General features: G+C 35.8%; 1 protein-coding gene across 8 annotated transcripts in view; it reads right to left on the bottom strand.

Annotated features, from left to right (window-relative positions):
* The window catches only part of fra (frazzled), a 51,587-nt gene that overhangs the window by 18,607 nt on the left and 10,858 nt on the right, over positions 1–22,122 (bottom strand). For 7 of the 8 annotated variants that reach the window (XR_011043548.1, XM_068369560.1, XM_068369554.1 and 4 more), the window contains 16 exons: positions 19,300–19,461; positions 18,107–18,377; positions 17,123–17,268; positions 16,381–16,529; positions 14,351–14,477; positions 9,720–9,776; positions 7,347–7,566; positions 5,714–6,017; positions 4,928–5,137; positions 4,484–4,663; positions 3,955–4,069; positions 3,418–3,576; positions 2,678–2,880; positions 1,908–2,069; positions 1,392–1,554; positions 129–314 (listed from right to left, as the gene is read on the bottom strand). Coding sequence is in view for 7 of the 8 variants with exons in the window: in XM_068369560.1 (XP_068225661.1) it covers positions 129–314; positions 1,392–1,554; positions 1,908–2,069; positions 2,678–2,880; positions 3,418–3,576; positions 3,955–4,069; positions 4,484–4,663; positions 4,928–5,137; positions 5,714–6,017; positions 7,347–7,566; positions 9,720–9,776; positions 14,351–14,477; positions 16,381–16,529; positions 17,123–17,268; positions 18,107–18,377; positions 19,300–19,429 (2,782 nt within the window). In the remaining variant the exon portion in view is untranslated. The remainder of the gene's footprint in view (positions 1–128; positions 315–1,391; positions 1,555–1,907; positions 2,070–2,677; positions 2,881–3,417; positions 3,577–3,954; positions 4,070–4,483; positions 4,664–4,927; positions 5,138–5,713; positions 6,018–7,346; positions 7,567–9,719; positions 9,777–14,350; positions 14,478–16,380; positions 16,530–17,122; positions 17,269–18,106; positions 18,378–19,299; positions 19,462–22,122) is intronic. The other variant, XM_068369555.1, reaches the window with a different exon arrangement.

The raw sequence follows: 22,122 nt of genomic DNA, 5'->3' as shown, positions 1-22,122 counted from the left end.
ATAAAGCATTCTGCTTTACAAGCTTTCAAGATCATAAAATAATCAAATTATAATCTTTGTAATTTACGTTATATTCTGTGTCTATTAAAAAACATTTGCTTCATACCGCTGACAATAACATAACTCACCAGGCAGCGTTGTAAAATTCCCAATGGAAGAGAATGGACCAAACCCTTTGGCGTTTCGCGCTTGCATGCGATAATAATACAGGGTCGAAGGTGTCAGGCCATGGACGGTAAAGGTCATCTGATCACCCACGACTTCCTCCATTACCCAGTCGCCTGCTGCGTCGGTGGTATAAAATATGAGGTAACCTGAAACAAACGACAGAATTACCAAGTGAAGAACACTGATGCAAAAGTACATAACCCAATCTCTTAACCCTTTTACCCCCAAAGGACGTACTGGTATGTTTCACAAAACCCATCCCTTTACCCCCATGGACGTACCGGTACGTCCTTGCAAAAAAATGCTATAAAATTTTTTTTTTCATATTTTTGATAATTTTTTGAAAAAATTCAGACATTTTCCAAGAGAATGAGACCAACCCGACCTCTCTATGACAAAAATTAAGGCTGTTTTAGCAATTTTAAAAAAATATACTGCAAAATGTGTTGGGAAAAAAATAACCCCTTGGGGGTTAAGGGTTGGAAATTTCCAAATAGCCTGGGGGTAAAAGGGTTAAGATAAATACCTTACATTTTTTCTATCATATAATTTTCACCTTTTTTTTACTGTTGCTTATTAAATACTCAATGATATTTTTCTTTTCACTCTTCATCAACTTCAAATCCAATCTGTACACACCAGACCAGTTTATTTTAAGTTACTGTTCTTATAATACCATCCCTTAAGAAGCAAGTTTATCAGTTCCTAGTAGTTTCCACCCACCTTCCCCTTTACACGTCTTATTCATCTTTAGTTCAGATCTAAGTTAAACACAAGTCAGGCTCTGGGTTTTGAAAAAAAAGACAATGTCCAGTAGCTTCATAATGGTACAGAATAGAATTTCTAGACAATCAAGGAGCTGACCTGACATTATGAAATAATCTTAGAACTGTATGAAATGTTTTGAATGAAAATTTTGTTGACAAGGTTGTCATTTTTATATGAATTACTATACTGTACTTTCATTTTACAGTTTACTGACAATATTGCAGACAGACACTCGAGAAAGTACGATGAAAATGTGGAAACCAGAAGCACAAAAAGTAGTAAGCTTGGCAAATAAGAGGAGTCAATAAACTGTGTAACTCTCATATCACCACTGAAAAGGTTTATTTCAATATTTTATTTCTCAACTCCCACTATTATTCTAATGTTTGTGAAGCAATTTTCAGAGCTACAAATAATGAATTGTACATAAATACCTGTTATAACGATGTACGTACCTGTAATTTTTCCATTATTCTGTTTGGGAGGCTGCCAATTAAATATCGTAGTTGATGGCTCGCCCGATATCGTAACTACGGTTACGTCTCTCGGAGGAGACGAAGGACGGGCTTCTAGGGTCCTGTTGGATGCTACTAAACTCCACTTGGATTCACGATGACCCTGACATTAAATGAATATAACAGTACCATTTCTGTTATCATTTTCAATGATTTTCATAATTCATATCTTGGTTCAAAATATACATAAACAGCAGCTAACACTTCTAAATAAATATTCTAGGCTGAAACAAATGCAATCTATGTAAGACCAAAAATTTTGCCTATACTCCAAAGAGTACAATTCTCACTGCCAAATCAGGTAAGAGCTTTAAAAAATCAGATATTGTTCTTGTAAAACATATTAAGGAGTATATTTATTTAACACCAGACCATAATCAATTCCTAAAAGTAAGTACTCGCACACAAAAACACAATAATTCTTATATGATATTCTAATAAGATTAAAGACTGTACCTTGATGGTTTTCACAGCAAATTCATATACAGTAGAAGGTTTTAAATTATCTATAAGAGCAGTGACATCGCTGGCGTTGATGTACTTGTAGCGAGGACTGGACGAGGAGGCCAAAGCAAAGGTAGTGTAACGAACGGTGTAGTATCTTGTGTCGCTGATATACTGGAAAAGAAGGATGATTTGTTATCACAACTGAGAAAACTCTCTACAGATTAAGAAAAATAGAAAGGCAGTACTGATATTAAAATTATATAACACTTTAACCCTTTTACCCCCAAAAGGACGTACTGGTATGTTTCACAAAACTCATCCCTTTACCCTCATGGACGTACCGGTACGTCCTTGCAAAAAAATGCTATAAAATTTTTTTTTTTCATATTTTTGATAATTTTTTGAGAAACTTCAGGCATTTTCCAAGAGAATGAGACCAACCTGACCTCTCTATGACAAAAATTAAGGCTGTTAGAGCAATTTAAAAAAAATATACTGCAAAATGTGCTGAGGAAAAAATAACCCCTTGGGGGTTAAGGGTTGGAAATTTCCAAAGAGCCTGGGGGTAAAAGGGTTAATGTATTTTGATATTAGATATACGTTAGCTATTACCAAAAAGACACTTTAAAATGAAATGACCTTTAGTAATATGAGAAGAACATAGAAAGTATATCAAAACCAATCAATAAAATATAGAAAAGACAATAACTGGTACGAAAAACAAAGGCACAGATTTGATAAAAATACTGGCAAATGATGGTTTCCGGATCAACACAAACCTGGTTGCGATTTAGAGTGGTGTCAGTCCACTGCAGGGCCACGGTAAATGGCGTGAGAACCTCTGCCTTTAGCCCAACTGGCGGCGTCAGAGTTGCAGCTACTGTTTCCTCAGGCAGCTGAGTTCTCACTTGCTCGTAAACGGGTTGACCGTTTCCAATGTTGTTAAATGCACGAAGGCTGATAACGTATTCAGCATTGGCATCTGAAATGTGGATTGAAGAAATTAGAAAAGTTACGAATAAGCTAAATCCTTAAACTGTTTGAATATCGGGTGACATACACATCGCTTAACTCGTGTATTTTCACTGAGATATCTTAAGAGCTTAGAGAATTATAAAACCGAATGGTCATCGTAATATAGTAAGACTGCTGAATATGCTAATAGACTTCCAAATTTTCATGAGAAGGAAAATATATTATGTTAGAGAAGCATCATTATCATCAACACAAAAACTTAGGACATCAGTTTTACATTCATCAACATATTCATACTATATAACCAGCAAATGATATATTTAGAGACAGCAGTTATAACAAAACTATTAACAATATAAGACCCTGCCCTAAAGAGAAATTATTTCTAGATCAAATGGGACTGTAAGAAAATAAAATACCACATCAGTCATAAAAATAAATACAGAACTTGATTGACATCATTACAATACTGTATCTTAGTTTATATATTGGCATTAGCAATTAGTAGCCTCCCGTTTGCGTTCCACCTAAACTTACGACTTACCTAATCCCTCAATGACGTAGTTTCGCTGCTTGCTGTCAACAATGTTTGAGTACACGTCGGGTATTCCTCGACCCCAGCCTATGGTATATCCCCTGACCATGACGTCTTGCTGAAAGGGCGGCTGCCATCGTACGACTATTTGATCTGTCAGTGGCATGGCTGGATAAATAAAGTTAAAAAGAAATTAACGGGTAATACCCTCGGTCTTCGAAGTCGTAAGTCTTGTAGCATAATTTAATCGGGCAACTAGGTACTGAGACCCACCTACAAGCTCCATTAGAACTCACTCAAGTTACAAAAGTTGGATATCTAGTTGGAAGAAAACCAAGATAAATAAATACAGTAAAAATTAAATTCAGAAACAAAGCACGCAACTGCAGTAAAAGAGTTCCGTCAAAAACAAGAAGTACTATCTACAGTGTGCCACACAAGGCACACTGTATAACAATTCCTCTTGAAAGTAACTTGGAAAACAGCATTAAGGATGGTCAATAAAGAAATTAATATATCCAACTGTGAAAAAAATAATAAACTTACCTCTAAGTTTTGTAGGTTTGTCTGGGACTCTGTTTTCATCTAAATCGTTCGCGTACGTTTCCGCCTGGATCCAGTGAGTCGCAGGACCGGTGCCATTAACTGTCATAGCAGCGAGCTAAGAATACACTCTCGATTAAATTCATCATCTAGAGAACGGCATCCAGTTAATCATGATAAAATAACATAAAAAATTGTATTGTAGACAACTTACATTAAAACACACACTCGAGTACGTAGAGATTTGTTACTGTGTATCATCATGGCACCATAGCAGTACCAACCAAACTCAGCTAAGTCCCTCGTAAGGCAAAGAATAATGATGAGAAACAAAATCCTATTTTGTTGCTTTTTTTTTTTTATGTTGGCTACCTCCCAAAATTAGGGGGTGCCATGGTAGATAGACCATCATAAGAATTCAGAATTTATCAAATCTTACGAAAAAGTTATTTCCAATGGAAAAATTACTCCTTATTTATTATAGACTATCTGCATTCATCTACATTTGCTCAATAGCAGATAAGAAACTCACCTTAATGGAATATTCCGTACTCTTTTTCAACTCGTTCAGGGCAAAAAGTCTCCGATTTCCATCTGTAGTTTTGGTCTTCGTCGAACCGGGTTTTCCTCGCTCCTTATACCTAATCTTGTAACCGGTGATAACACCGTTTTGGTGTTTTCTTGGAGGCGGTTCCCATCTCAATATGAGGCTCTGGAAAATGTACGAATAGACTGTTTAGAACTCTGTACATATTAATATTAAACAAACCTACTGACAGGATGAAACTCATACTATTTTGCTTGTTGTCTGATCACAATAAATCCTCTTCTGCGATTTATAAACATCAAAAGGTCTTTCTACTTCTGTCTCAAGTCAAATTAAACATGCTGTAACAAATTTCGCACAACATATAAATCAGCTTGTGATCTTTTCTACTACAGAGAAGCGTAAATAAAAATAATTTTCGTAACTAACTCGAGAACTAGCCGGTTCGACGGCAACATTCTGCGGTTCTTTGGATGGCACGTCTGAGAAGGTCCTGGCGGTGACCTCATTGGTGGCATCGCCGGCCCCATTGGCATTGATGGCAACCAACCAAACACTATACTCAGTAAACTGTTCCAGCCCTTGCAGAATGTAAGATGTCCCTGTTACTTCTACTTCGTGTTCTTCTGCTGAGCCAACCTATAAAGAAAATCATTTTGGATCAGATACATAAGCGGTTATTATCCAATTTCATTCGGCTCTGGAATATTCCTAAAATTAGTTTTACAGACACCCTGAAGTATCCTCAGGTTTTTTGAGATCTACTGTATTCATAAATGATGAGAAAAACTTATTCTCACATGTCTGTTGAGAATTATTTGTTTTTAGTACTATTAACCCTTTTACCCCCAAAGGACGTACAGGTACGTTTCACAAAAGCCATCCCTTTACCCCCATGGACGTACCGGTACATCCTTGCAAAAAAATGCTATAAAATTTTATTTTTTCATATTTTTGATAATTTTTTGAGAAAATTCAGGCATTTTCCAAGAGAATGAGGCCAACCTGACCTCTCTATGACAAAAATTAAGGCTTTTAGAGCAATTTAAAAAAAAAATATGCTGCAAAATGTACTGGGAAAAAAATAACCCCTTGGGGGTTAAGGGTTGGAAATTTCCAAATAGCCTGGGGGTAAAAGGGTTAAATAGATCATATGGTTACAGTCTTTTAAACATAATTAAAACACAGCAATTACTAAGGGATAGATAAACATACCTCCATGTAGTACATGCTATAACCAGTGAGTGGTGTCCTAACAGGCGGAGATTCGGCCCAAGTGACCTCTAAACTCGTAGGGGTTATGGGCATGACCCTGAGTCTTTCAGGAGCAGGTGGCAAGTCTAAATCGGGCTTGGTCGAGACCGGCACTTCCGCGCTCGACATCCCGACCAAACCCGTGGAGGTGTGAGCGACGACCCTGACCAGGTAATTGCTACCTGGGATGAGATGACTGATTTGAGTCTTGTAGACATCCAGCCCTTCACTGGAGGAGCTGGCGCTCACGTTTTGGACGCGTTCCCTGGAATTTTTACAGATATAATTAATGATATTGTACTTTAGATAATGTCTGTTTAATTTACTAATTAAATTCACACTTTACATAATGTCTGTTTAATCAAAGTGTGCTAACAAAACTCAGTATAATTTCAAATAGGTCAAGAACAGTGGCTCCTCGACATCCAGATCTTTGCATTAACAATGTCTTTGACTATATACAATTTAATTAAAATTCTAGGTGTGGTTCTTGATTACAAATTGACTATTTCAGAAGCACATTCACTCTGTTTCTTCTTCAACTGTATAAAAGAGAGTGAACAAGTCTTTTCAGATTTTTGGTAATCTGTCTATCCTGAAGAAATGCTTTAATTCTTTCATTCTACCTTGTTTTGAGAACATTTCTTATGTCTGGTCTTCAGCTGCTGACTCTCCTCTTGAGTCCTTTGCAAAAAATAAATCCTTATACCCTGTACATCTAAATAAAATCAAGATTTGTAGCACCCAAATCCAGTTAGCAGATTGTTCCTAAAATCTATTTTATAGGGCAAGGAGAATTTATATATAGGAAAATAACACACAGAAAACCTTAGTGTTCACAATATCTTTCACAAAATTAGAAGGCTATTCAGGATGTTCAGTATGAAATGAACATTTTACTCAGATTATATTACAATTACCCTTTGGATATTACATTAGCAAAAACCAAATTTGAAAACTGTTTTGCTAAAAAATGCAATGGTCAGAATTGACCATAAAAAAAGGGCAAATAATTGAGAACCACAATACAGTAAAACCTCTCACATCTGAACTAACTGGTGGAGTGTCAAAGTGATTATTTATTGCTGATAAGAACATCAAATATAGAACATCAAATATCAAGATATGTTTTAACACTAGCCTCAGTGTCAATGGACCACACACTGTACAGTAACTATACGGTAAGGTTATATTTTAGGAGCTGACATTTCTTATAAACAGTTGATATCACTTAAGCTACCATAATATTCTTCCCTCACCAAAGGTTACATTTAAAATATGTCGACCAATCACAAGCAAGACATATGACACAAGGTTATTATCCCAACCTTTAGTTTTCTGCATTAATCATAAATATCACAAATTTTTAAGTAATTTGTATTTTTCCTAACATACTTACCTAGAACTACCTTCTTAGGAGTTACTGGTAACTCTACCTAACCGACCAACTTTTTGTATAGTTTAACCTCTTTCCGTTTTCTAAGGGGTCAACCTCAGGCGGTGTGACATGTGCCCTGAGGCGACCCAGGTCATTAAAAATTAAAAACAGAAACCAATATATGAAAAAAATCATTGTAGTATTGTTATTACTCACCTGAGAGATCCTTCTTGGCGGTAGTAAACCGAATAACCAACGATGTGGTCGTTATTTTCTGCTGGTTCGTGCCAAGACAGTGTAATGAACCTATTGCTGGCAAGGATTGCCTGAAGATGTTGGGGAGAGGATGGATTAAGAGGGCCGGCAGCCCCGCTGCCGCCTGCCTGCGTTTCTTCGCTTGCCACGAGGCCCGGATCTTTTTCAACGTGTGGGACACCTAGAAAAATTAAATTGAAGAGCATTCTCATAATGCAATGCATAACATCAAAAGGTGTCACACTTCATTGTTCTTACGACTTAAAACTGAATACCTGCTCTAAATAATGATTTTTGTTAAATGGTAGTAAAAAATACTTATAGTATAAACATATCTTCAAGCCCAAATTCTATGACCGATACTAATAACCCTATCACACTGGTTTAGTAATAATTTGACCAGAATGCCAAATTAACATTTTTTGCCAACTGGATTCTTCACTAAGCTCTTTAAAACAGATCCCTTCAATGTCAAAACCTATGGATAAAGTACTAATTTGCATAATTCCACAAAAAATTAGGTTCTGACTTTGTATAATATTGTACTTTCCTCCCTCAAAAACCTAAGATTTTATGAAAAATCTTTTAGGGGTAATATTTGTAAAAAATATAAACGTATTTTATGAAAGTTCATATATATTTGAGAACACGTTTATGTATAAAGGAAATTAATTTGACTATGTTTAAAAAAGTAATATTATGTAGCATGCTTTTATAACTTCGTGAAGCTTATTTCAATTATTTTAGTTAATGAAACATAGTACTGTGACTTTCACTTAACTGCAGCCTCTTTCCTATGGATCTACAAATGTACATAGGCCTGAAGTCCAGGAAAAAATGCAGTACCATATAAAATATATGATACCCATTATAACATGCGACTCTATTTCAACACGATACGATTTTATCAATTCATGATAAAAAATATTCTACTTTTTATTTATAAAACTGAAAACAAAAAGGATATTTGAACAGAAATTTCAATACCATCTGGTTATAAAAAAACAGTGCACGATAAACCTATAAAAAAAGGTGATTAACATATTGTATTTTATACTTCATACAGTACTTACCATTAGAAATATAATTCGATAGACGAGTAAAACCTTTTGCCTTCCCTAAAATGTGTGGACAGTGCCATACTTCAATTTTGTCATATCAAAAATGGCTGGTATTCATGGTATCGTACATATACTATTCACTATACCTTGCTACAAATCTTCGTTCTACTCTCTTTTAAGCTAAATAGTTTTGATAATAGCAATGAACTGACTTATTCTAATTTCAATTGTCATAAGGCTGCATTTGACTATTTCACTGGGAGTGAAAATATATCTCTTTGATATGTGCACTACCTTCTACCGTCTTCACCTAGTACAGTGGTTCTCAAACTATGGGTCGCGACCCAAAGTTGGGTCGCGAGATCAATTTTGATGGGTCGCAGGGACACAGGAACATTATCATGCTTTCAGTGTTTCAGTGTATTTCAGTTGCTTAATTGAATTATTCTTCTTTAACCACAAATTACTTTTGTTATGTATGTTCACCTTCCCCCCACCTCCCTCCTCCTGGGCCCCATGAACACATTATTTTTTTTCCAAAATAAAGTGTATATATCATTGCATGTTTTCTTTCTCTTCACTTTACTCTGGGTCGCGAAGGAATGAAATGTTTCAAATAGGGTCGCTCATGAAAAAGTTTGAGAACCACTGACCTAGTACATCCTCTTTATACTATCGCGTCAGAAATTGCAATTATCACCTCACACACAATCTATGATAACCTAACATGACTGAAGTACATTTCACTTCAAAACAGGGGACTACTGTAATCACCTTTCAGTATGTGATCCTTATTGTCAAACCTTAAATCAAATAATTACTTCATTTTCATTTGACTTTTTCGCTTCTCTGCCTTTGAATGATGGGTATTAAAGCTTAACCTCATCCTAACCTACCATACATTGGTTCAAATCCATTACTTCCTCATTTGTATTCATGGCTTTGTAGCAACTAAGTGTACCCCATGAGGATATAGAGAAGATGTGTCCATTGTGGCTAATATTTTGCAAACATAGAGAGTAGAGAGTAGAGGTCCCCTTTTCTGTTTTGTTTCATTTGTTGATGTCGGCTACCCCCCAAAATTGGGGGAAGTGCCTTGGTATATGTATGTATGTATAAATCCTATATATATATATTTTACCTTTAACTTTACTTCTCCAACAGCAAAACCTTTCAACAGATTACAAGATAAGCTTTCAAGGTACGCTATTTCGTCAAGCTCTCTTAATCAACTAAGGAAAACTACCATCTCTCATCGTGTGGTCAAACCAACCTGTTCGTGTAACACTTGTGGTGGCCGTTGCTCCGGGCATAGGTGGCATACTGCGTCCTGGAAATCATGTCAAAACAAATGGTTACCAAATGCCAGCAACTAAAACCAAAACAAGCCCTCATCAGTCAGCTTGCAAACGTAATATAAAATAAACTCGGCTACAATATGAGAAGCAGTCTATTTCTGTTATAATTAGATTTTAAATTGGTATTTATTATACTTAGGTGCTAAATATTTCCTTAGTCCTCCCAATTCACTTGCCTGCTTGATACATTTCCTTCTGAAGAACGGTATTTTGACAGCCCACAAATGTGTGTAGTCTTTGCAATAAACAGTGCTTATATATGTACTGTTTCACCTCATATTTCGACCGAATTTGTAAAAGGATTTGTTTGGGCCCCTTTCATAACTAAGATGCATAAAAATAGCATTCTTATTATCATTTCTATTGTTAGGTACATTAACCAGACCACTGATTTCAAACACTCGACTCTCAAAGGGTTGGTACAAACTATGGAGTAAGGGACATTCTAATTTCTTGAAGATTTCAGAAGAGACATTGAAATAAACTGTTTAGAGAAACTGTTTATCATCATATAAGTAATACTTCATTAAATATGTTCAGAAGTCAGAAGAAAGTCATTTAAATTTCCAGATTCTTTTGATTTTGAGTAACTTTAACTATTTCAAAGAACTTCAAATGATTAGTTTACTTCCGGAAGTTAGTTACTGAATAATTAAATATTTTCAGAAAGGGTTAAGTAAACAATTATGCTACTGGATTAAAAAAGTGTGAAGCTAATTGAGATATTAGACTCCTCTTAAAATATGGAGCTACTGTTACTTATATTGCATATAGATTTTGAAAATATTGTTATTGGGAAGTATAAATACAACTGACATATCAAAAGGTCAGTACAGTACATATTGAAGTGACGAAAATTTACTGCTACACTTCATTGATGGCTGTTCATTTCAACCGTTCTTATCCCATACAATGTCACAGAAATAGACGGCCTTTAAACCCAGTGAGATCAATTTTGGGGGGAAGGGCGTCGAAAATTATGGCATATCACATTGAATAAAAAAGTTATGGTACCATTTCAAAGTTGAACAGTGTTACTTGTAATTTATTGTAGCATATTAATTAATGGATATTATAAAAAAGTCAAAATGAAGGGTAGAGTTTATCCAAATACATCCAATAGATGATGCTGACATAAGATGTCTCAATGGTTGGGGGGAAGAGGGAATCGTTCGACATCGTAAAAATCTCAAAAGGGTTAAGTCGCTTTGTGGTGATACACGAAAATTAAAAGTAAAGTACGAACATAAAATTCTATGTTACTGAAGATAACAGCAAGAAGCATACTGTACAGTACTATACAAGTATTCATTATAATAAACAAAATATGAGGAATAACACTGTACTAAAACTAATAGTTTAATAAATATAGAAACGAAACCAGCTCAGAATAAATCAGAATAAGGCAAAGAGGCAGAGAATTGAAAGGAATTTTAGTATGTTAATTTGAAAAGAAATAGGTAATTCATGCAAAGAAATAAAGATGAACATCAGTGCTATATTGTGGGCAATGTCACTGCCACTCTTCAGCCAAATGCTCACAAAAGCAATCCTCTCTATTTAAGATTAACGTACCTGGCTTACAGCAAGTGACGTACACCGTTATCACATTATCAGTATTCTTGGCATAATTTCTTTCTCATAAAGAACAAACGTGAATTCACTAAGAAATTGATCTCATGTAAGAAAAAAGTTACCACTATGTCCAACTGAAGCTGGAAAAATCATAACTACGATATTCGGAACTAATTCATTTATTTATTTCCTTATTTCCTTTCCTCACTGGGCTATTTTTCCCTGTTGGAGCCCCTGGGCTTATAGCATCTTGCTTTTCCAACTAGGGTTGTAGCTTGGATAGTAATAATAATAATAATAATAATAATAACTTGGCTTAAATCTCAGTCACTCAAGTTTGCTGCTTAAAAACATATGATTCCCTATCAACCTTTTAATCATCCAACAATTTGTATTCTAATATTAAAGAGATCCATTGTAAATTATTTCTAATCTTTTCACTTTTCTAATAAAGGCAAAGTTAGGATTTTGATGGATTTTTGTTCTACTGTAGCTGCTTTCCAAATATTGTCCTAATTCTGTTTCAAACAATAGTACAGTACACTTAAGTGTACATTTTTATTCTTTTTAGCTTGTTCTCTTCCTCAACATGAAAAAAATATATATTTAAAGTATCATACTATCTCATGGTGAGGAGTAGATGGAGATGGTTTGGGCATGCTCTTTGCACTCTCCCCAAGAGATTACTTCACCAGACTTTCAACTGGGCTCCAAGAGGCACTAGAAGAGTTGGAAGACACAGGCCTACATGGCTGAGGACTATGAAAACTGAAGTAGGAGGGGATGAATGTCGAAGTATTGATTTAAAAGCTCAAGATAGAGACGATTGGCGAAATCTAACTGAGGACCTTTAGGTCAATAGGCGTAGGAGGAGATGATGATCATACTATCTAGTGGAAAGCTCAAGTTCTGCATTGATTTTGATTCCTGACAGAAAGGTTATGGGTCTCTTGTTTGATGTTTTCAATATTCAAAAAAATAGTACTGTAAAGCCATCTCAACCAAGATTTCCTCAGTTTAGTCATAATCAAACTGTTTCTTCAATTTCTTGAACTATCTGAATTTCGTCTGGAAAAAGTGGTTTTATCTTACAGCAATTGTCTCCCAGTTAACCCTTTTACCCCCGGGGTATTTGGAAATTTCCAACCCTTAACCCCCAAGGGGTTATTTTTTTCCCAGCACATTTTGCAGTATATTTTTTTTAAATTGCTCTAACAGCCTTAATTTTTGTCATAGAGAGGTCAGGTTGGTCTCATTCTCTTGGAAAATGCCTGAATTTTCTCAAAAAATTATAAAAAAATATGAAAAACAAATTTTTATAGCATTTTTTTGCAAGGACATACCGGTACGTCCATGGGGGTAAAGGGATGGCTTTTGTGAAACGTACCAGTATGTCCTTTGGGGGTAAAAGGGTTATTACATATTCTTGAAAACTTCCGTGGAACGTCAAACCTATTATGATATCAACTAAGAATTATCAAATGGCTTGAATAGTAATCTTGTTTACATGCTCTCATTCATGTGTCTCTGTAAATATTTAGACTCCATTATATTTATTTGATATTCCTTATAAGTTTACACACCGTTTCTTATTTCTTGACTGCTATCTGTCATAAATATTGTAACATAATTTACTCTAATTATATTTGTGTAATTTGAACTTCTTACTTGATTGACTCCACTTTTCTTGTATTTTAAATACTGTTTATGTATGTTAACTTATCTTGTTCATCTATTAGTACTTCAACATGGTTTTCATCAACCCGTTTTCTCTCTTTTGTCACATATCCAGATTAGAATCTGTTGAAATTTGCCTGGTGTATTACTGTCTTTTTACATAGCAATGCTTGAGCCAAGTGAACCCCTCATTTACCTAAAATATGGATTTTGACGAAGGAAAAATCTATTTCTGGGGAGAGACCTGTGGCGCCCGGTGAAAAGAGTCCTTCTTATATATCTTTTCTGATAAAACCTTCCAATTATACCAGAGAAAGATAAAAGCATGGAATGCTGAGGTTACAACCCTCGCGCGAGCACCTTTTGGGTGTCGTGTATAAAGCAAAGGCGCGTGAAAACCACTATTCACAGGTTGTCTTCCATTTAGTTAATTCCTTCGTCAAAGGGATGGGCCGATACAAAGGCCCTAGCCAACCACCAGCGCCACACCACCACGCCACGACGCGAGCGTCATCTAAACAACATCCTTCTTTTTGGACTGATAGAATAGTGTGTAATTTGTGGTGCTCTCGATCTTTTTTAACATTCATGGATTTATTTTGTCATGTCCGAAGCTCCATCTTCACACATTCCAATGTTAAATCTAAAATATGGCTATTTTTATCCACAGAATATCTGTTAGACCTTCCATAGTCACGTAGCGTATGTCACACATAGGAAAAAATGCAAAAATAACTAGAGGGGCACTCAGTAAAGTGCAGACCTCCACCGTGGCAGCTTATTTCTTGACCTTTTGTTCAACCTTGACCTTTGACTTTAACCTTAACAAGTATTAATTGGCATGGATTTTCATAAACTCAAATATGAGCCAAGTTTGAAATCTGCGTGACAACGATGTCCTTGACCTCCCAAAGTTTAATCATTTCCAGCTTTTTACATAAAAGTTAAACCCAGCAAGTTTCATTATTTTATAATTAAAATTGTGGCCAGGAAGCTATACACAAACAAACACAAACAGGAGCGAAAACATAACCTCCTTCTAGCTTCGTTGGCGGGGGTAAATACCAAAATTATTTTTCACTCGTTCTTCTAGATTCAAACAATTGACGTAATAAAAAATCTAAACAGCCAAGAGTTAGATGACTTGACCCTACATTATCAGACCCTGAAAGGATTACAAAAATATAGATCAATTTACAAATACAGAACAACGAAATACCAAGGTATCTAAAGACCCATCACAAAATGCCCAAGTCGAGCAAATGTAAAGATGTCCCATATCGAAGAGTCTTACCGGTTTTGAGAATTCGCAACTGAGCAGAAGCCTGTGCATCTCCGGCTGTGTTGGAGGCAACGCACTGGTACATGCCCGAGTCGCCTTCTACAAGGCCGAGAATCTTCAAGTGGTTTCCGCTTACAATCTGGGAAGAGATTATCAGTAAATAAATAAATACACTCAATGTGCATTTCCTGGCTTTCATAGTATGTCCTGAAAGATTTTTTATTAAGCTGGGTCAATTAGCGACAGAGTTTGGGAGGGTGTGTGAGAGAAGGAAGTTAGGAGTTAATGTGCGCAAGAGTAAGGTTATGAGATGCACGTGAAGGGAGGGTGGTGCTAGGTGGAATGTCAAATGAATGGTGAGTTATTTGAGGAAGTAGATCAGTTTAAGTACTTTGGGTCTGTTGTCGCTGCAGATGGTGGAGCGGAAGCAGATGTACGTCAGAATGAATGAAGGATGTAAAGTGTTAGGGGGCAGTGAAGGGAGTGGCAAAGAATAGAGGGTTAGGTATGAATGTAAAGCGACTTCTGTATGAGAAAGTGGTTGTACTAACTGTGATGTACGGATCGGAGTTGTAGGGATTGAATGTGACGGTGACACAGAAAATAAATGTGTTCGAGATGAATTGTCTCAGGAGTATGGCTGGTGTATCTTCATTAGATAGGGTTAGGAATAAAGTAGTGAGGGTTAGAATGGGAGTAAGATATGAACTAGCAGCTAGAGTAAATATGAATGTATTGAGGTGGTTTGGCCATGTAAAGAGAATGGAAAAAGGCCATCTGCTGGAGAAGGTGATGAATGCAAGAATTGATGGGAGATGTACAAAAAAAAAGGCCAAGGTTTGGGTAGATGGATGATGTGAAGAAAGCTCTGGGTGATAGGAGGATAGATGTAAGAGGCACAAGAGCATGCTAGAAATAGGAATGAATGGCGAGCGATTGTGACGCAGTTCCGATAGACCCTGCTGCTTCCTCCGGTCGCCTTTGGTGACCGCCAAGGTAGCAGCAGTAGGGGATTTGGCATATGAAGCTTCATTTGTGGTGGATAAAGGGGGAGGGTGCACTGTGGGCCCCTAGCAGTACCAACCAATCTTGGCTGAATCCCTCGTCAGGCTGGGAAGAGCTAAGAGAAGAAAAGCCCCTTTTGTTCTTGATGTTGGCTAACTCCCAAAAATTGGGGGAAATGCCTTGGTAGATCGATAGAAAAGTCAAAATTGGATTACAGTAAAGTTAAAACAGAAAAGAGCAATGTAGAAGCTGTGGGATTAGATGGCAGAGCAAAGTTATGTTGTCAAAAGCCCTTCACAGGTATGCCATACTCAACAGTACAGTAATCCTATAAAGTGAGGGTTAATATGAAAGATTTTAATATCAATTTTACTTGGTACTAACTTATACTAATCCAACCTAGTCTTGCATCTTAATGTGAATAACATCTACAATTTATGGGAGAAAAAATATGGTTGAAATAAAAAATAAGTCTTATTCAATTACTGTAGAAGTATTAATACTGCAGTCTGACAAAACCTATAACAAAAGACCTGTACTTCAGAAATCTATTTAATTCTATGATGAACAGAACTTAAGATATCGTTTTCAGCAATACTTTTCCTCAAGACAAAGCAGAAACAGACTTTATTAAAGAATAACAAAACATAATTTCTCCCAGTCCCAACATTTCTTAACCCTTTTACCCCCAGGCTCTTTGGAAATTTCCAACCCTTAACCCCCAAGGGGTTATTTTTTTCCCAGCACATTTTGTAGTATATTTTTTTTTAAATTGCTCTAACAGCCTTAATTTTTGTCATAGAGAGGTCAGGTTGGTCTCATTCTCTTGGAAAATGCCCGAATTTTTAAAAAAAAATTATCAAAAATATGAAAAAAAAAAATTTTATAGCATTTTTTTGCAAGGACGTACCGGTACGTCCATGGGGGTAAAGGGATGGCTTTTGTGAAACGTACCACTACGTCCTTTGGGGGTAAAAGGGTTAATTTCTAGAGGCCAACAAATTAGACATGCTTTACAATGAATAAACGTTACAAACCTGAAAATATTCACTCTCAATGATCAGCTCCCCATTTTTGAGCCAATGGACAGAGGGCTCAGGGCTGCCATAAACCTTGCACTCCATCTCGATGTCCTCCTTCTCGTACGCAAGAGTATTTACTGGTTTTCGGAGGAACTTTGGGGGAACTGCAGGAGTACGCAAGAGTTATGTATTACAGGATGCTTAATTTTACAGTATTCCTAAAGTTAAAGTGATGTCCAGGACTACTTATCTAATCCAATGATTAAAGGCAACTATTGTTCCAAAAGGTTAAAAGTCTATTGTTTACCAAATCTAGAAAAGCTGCCTATTGCTAAATGCAACAACTTCCAGGATTTCCTCCATGATAAATATGCTGTGTATGTGGCTTAAGCAGATTACTGTACAAAATCAAATTCCTAGAACCATAAGTCTGTGACAAGGTAAGGTCTAAGATGGGACAATTTAAATCCTCATTCCTCCACGGAAAGTTAACTAGATAACAAAGCTATTTCCGGACATTCATAAGGATAGCCCAAAAAATTTAATCTTGATTGAATGGGAAATACTGGAGGATGAGAAAGCTAAGTGGTAGGAGACCAAAGAATAAATGTAAAGCAAAAGGTAGAAGGAAATGTAGCTAACAAGGAAGGAGTGTAAAGTGAGTAGATAGCCAAGTGGTAGGGAAATCTGGTGGTTAACCAACATGAATATTGTAACTTGAAGCCTTAAAAATATAACAATCTAGCCGATAAACTACCTTGTACTTGTACGTGAGCGATGGCATCAACCGAATCCTCCCTGTTTTCTGCACGGCACATGTACGTACCCCCGTCTTCCTCCTTGAGGCCTATAATCTGCAGACTCCTGGTCGTGCCAAGGAAAAAGAAGCGAGTGTCCAAGTCCCTGGAATGGAATTTTTATTATTAACTTGTACTGTGAAGAGCTACAAAGTGTCTAAATATGTTTTATCACTTCTACGATTCAAACATTGTAAGCACCTGTCTGCATCATAGCAGTATATGAAACAAATAAAAGTAACTCATTCAACTTCCGACATAGTGCCTGCCTTTTTTATTTACCTATGACATATTCAGTATTTTTAAATTATAATCCAGCCATTACTTATTTTCAAAATATACATTCTTTGAAATTAAACGTGTTGACTTAAAAGTTAATACACAAGGGCGGTGCATCACCTAATCAGTACTACATAAGATTTATTTCCTTGCTCATTTTTCTTTAAAATTCACACTTTGAAGCTATATAAATTACACAGTATTATTCACAATTTGAAGCAATATAAATAACACAATTAATAACACTTTGAAGCAATGTAAATAACAGATTTATTTCCATTTTTTTAGTCTCCAAACAGTATTACAGAATGGCTTTTTTTTAACTGGTTTAATCAACTCACTGACCATACTGTAAATACAGTCACATGTGAGCTACAATTTTTGTCTTGTACAGTACATACAAAACTCTTCAGTTTTATATGTCTATGAAAATGAAATTGTCTTCAAGCCTTGATGTAAAACTACAAACCAACATAGTATTTGATTATATTACTTCCTAGATGAATGTTTTCTTGTACAACCTTCACTTTATCATATAATCCTAAACAATTCCTTGGTACATGAAACTATATAAAATATAGAAACTTATTCTATGCCTGAACAAGGGAATATCCTCCTTAAAGAAACCTTCGCAGCTATTTAAAAGAAATGATCTCGTGACTTACGCCATATCAATCGTAGCCCCATCTTTCAGCCACACAACACTGGGCTCTGGGTAGCCGTTGGCCGCACAGTCTAGAGTCGTGTTTCCTCCGACTCTGACGACGGTGGATTTCGGCCGCGCTACAAACACCGGGGGCTGGGGGTCGCGCAGGGCGTAGGCTTCCTGCACTTCGAGGTCGGCCTCCTGGGACACTTTTGTCTTGTCCAGACTTCTCGCCTGGCAGTAATATTTACCCTCATCAGACTTCGCTACATTTTCTATTTCTAAGGCACCTGTTAATGATTGAGGTATAAATTAACAGTTATTGATGGCTGTATCAAGATTATTTCGGTATACAAAATTAATATTTCATATTATACAAAGCCAACAATGTTCTTTTACAAGATAAGGACTAACATTAAAATAATGGGGTCATGATTGGCCAAAAATTAAATACTAAATAAAGTATCTTTCTCCCTTTTCAATTGTACTTTGTCTCAAACATGAAATAGAATATACCGATATACATATTTTTAACATTTACTTTACTTTTGATAAATTTCTGATTCATTTAATAAAAGACTACAAATACATTAAAATACTCATTGCATAGGGATTAAGATTAAAGATATTGATAATTTCAAGTCCAAGAAAAGTGTGGCATGGCTTCAATCAATGCATTGGCCACATATTTACCCATTAGAATTTTGTATTACAAGAGTATTTCTACCTTACACTAGGTAGACTTAGCCTCAAGAATCAAGGATAAATATGAAGTGAAAAGAAATTGAACTGGGTGTTTGCTTATAGAAGGATGGGAAAAGTTTAAGAGTACTGGAAAATGGAATAAGAAAATTCCATAGCTTGCCAGTAGAGGGGGAAGGAGCATTATTTAGGCCTAATTTCACATTCCTGTATTGATATTTATTTTACTGTAAAAGAATTTGTATAGAAACATGTACAAAACAGCAGAAACAGAGGTGAGGTAGAAGTGTAAACATGGGTACAACCTGGGATTGGAGGGATGTTAAAAAGATCTTACAGATAAATGAAGTACCATCTACTTATAGTTAAGCTTTTATAAAATTACAAAAATAGTGCATAAAGAGAATTTCATAATTAGAAGAGGATGTCTTCAGAATTTCATGCAATACGATCACTTCTTTCATAGGAGAGAAAGATGTGGAAAAGGAGCCGACGATTCCTCGCACCCACCTGAAGGCAGGAGTGTCATTCTAGAGTCTAGTTCCAGAAGATGACTGTTCTTGAACCAAGTGATCGATGGGGGAGGGTTGCCGTTGATGGCGCACGCGAATCTCGCTCTCTCGCCTTCGAAGACCGTCATGTCTTCGGGTTGGTCCTCGAACTTCGGCAAGGCTGGAAAAATTACGTTTGTTATGTACCATTTCATGGTAGGTCCTAGATAGTTTAAGCCAACAGAAAATTAAGGAATATGAGCAATAAATGAGTCCACTATATTTGAAAAATGATAAATAAAGAAATAAAACTTTGGACTAATAAACAGTAGATTGAAGTTTAACTTACATTTAAAAAACACAAATATCAGAGTTTTAATCTCTAGCCTAAAGAGTACGAACTGAAACAAACATGGAAAATATTACAAACACTTAAAGCAATTACTTCAGCCCAAAAGAAAAATACCTGACATCCAGAAAGAAAAACATATCTCTAATGCAAGAGCAGGAAAACCTTCCATAATTCAGCTAAAGGTAACATTAATTCTGCCAGAGATGTAAACACCAGTAAATTTATTAGAAATGTCAGCTGACGACCAAACCGTTTAACATTAAATCACCAGTTCTCTCATAAAGTCATGGATTGGCCAAAAGGAAACTTGTTGGTGGATTAGGTACATCTAATTAACAGCATTCAGACTCCAGATCTGCATGCCAAGAGCCACCATATTCCCAACAAGACAAATCAGTTTAACATCCGATACGAGCTGCCGTCCCCCTACTGCTGTCCTCATTACGAACGAGGATCCTACATAAGAGGGTCAAGCTACCTTTCAATGGAGTGGGAAAATTATAGACTGTATGACAGCATAGAATTCAGGAAAATACATGGAATAATAAAAAAGGCATTGCATAAATACCAAGCTGTTAAATTCTCTCTACCAAATGCTTCTTATGAATCAAAAACTTGAAACTTTCATAACTTTAGCTGTTTTCAACTTTTGAGGCTGGGGATATGTACATTATACTTGAGTAATTTTAAATGGAAGTGGTTTAGTGGATATAAGCCTGGCTTTCATTAATAGATTAGTTATACAGTAGTAACTTTTTACGTTAAGTTTAACACACATCAATTCAGAATTTATGTAGCTCATTGTTAAGTATTGAATAAGAAATAAAATCCACATTTTGCCCGACCCTAAATTGGTCTATATGTTGCGTAATAACGAAGAGCTGTGCTGTACAGAACTGTACTTCAAATGGAAGTTTATAAATGTAAGTATCTTGTTTATACAAAATGACAGTACTATTTCCTGTTCAGTACGCGTATATGGAACGAGTAAGTTATTTTATAAGCCAAAAATCAACTAACGTCACATCTGTTTGAACTAAATAACAACATAGGGTGAATTACTTGGATGTGCAAAAGATCCCAAATAATGGAAATTCGTAAGCCACGAACGTCTCTATCAAATCAGAGGAAGAGAAACTCTACCTTACCTAAATTAAACCTGTAGTTTCCTTTGTAGATATGTATGTGTTTCCAAAATACGTTCAACTTATCAAATGTGATGTATGAAGTTTAAAATTACCCTGAACATTCCATGACTGGAAATGAACAAATTAAATTATGAATGGTATGAATGCTGACAGTGTATAAAATTATATATTTTTAGCGGTCAATGAATTCTAAAATATAATTGTGTTCAATATAACTGAGAAAACTAATTGCTTCAGTACATCGTTGTGTACATACCTGTCATATATAGTAAATTACTTCTGCTTTCAATATTGCTTATTGAACATTTCTTTCAGCTTTTGCTCTCATATATCTAACACTATAAGTGTCCATACACCAAACACAATAATTTGCACTTTTGCTATATTGACAGTGGGCAATATTAGCTTGAAAATTAGAGACAAAGTACTTACCAATATCTTACAATTCTTGCAGTAGCTTTTCTTTAACAATACTATAAAGCGATCTAAAATATTCCACATTTTCATGTGATACAATGTGTGATATACAATAGTCCTAAACTAAAATTCTAATTAATATTATCCTTAAACCTTCTAATTGCCAAAATTCTTTAGATTTCAATTAAAGAGAATTATTTCTTCCCCATATCCATAGTCTGATCAGAAACTTACAGTAATTTCTTACAAAATGACAGAAATACCTTGCATTATCAAGCTAACCTCCAAATTACATGCGACCAAATATCTACATTTTTCATAAAATACCTTTTTCCAAGACAAATCTACAGCAACGAAGAAAATAAATCAACTTCTTATAAACAAAGAGATTCCTACCATCCTCTGCAATCTTCTGAATTCCATGCAATTGAATATTATCAAGCTAAATACTGCTCCGAACCGTACTTTTCTAGCATGATTATTTGTAATCGCCATAACAGCGAATGTAGAATAAGTATATGTGTGAAATAAATTATATAGCTATACGGAAGAAAGGGAACTAGAATAAAGAGATAAAAGCTAGCGAGAGAAAATATGCTTACTATGGAAGTGCTCATCCCGGGTGCATTAACCTTTAGCCTTAACACATGTCGAACACCACCATTAGTCGCTAGAGAAAGAGGCGACTACAATCAAACACGATGCGGTATTATGGTAGTTTTGGAGATTGCTCTACAATGTGTATTCTCTGCAAATTCTCGTTCACAACTCCGTTATACATTAACGATGGAGATGTGTTTATGCTCCGCACATCATTATTCTAGTTCCCTTTCTTCCGTATAGCTATATTATTTATTTCACCCATATACTTATTCTACATTCGCTGTTATGGCGATTACATTATTTCCCCGGCAATCTCATACCA

The sequence above is a fragment of the Palaemon carinicauda genome, unplaced genomic scaffold, assembly GCF_036898095.1.
Source record: "Palaemon carinicauda isolate YSFRI2023 unplaced genomic scaffold, ASM3689809v2 scaffold652, whole genome shotgun sequence".
Taxonomy (NCBI): Eukaryota; Metazoa; Arthropoda; class Malacostraca; order Decapoda; family Palaemonidae; genus Palaemon; species Palaemon carinicauda.
Note: the sequence above shows the minus strand (reverse complement) of the source record. Positions and strands in the feature narration are given on the sequence as shown.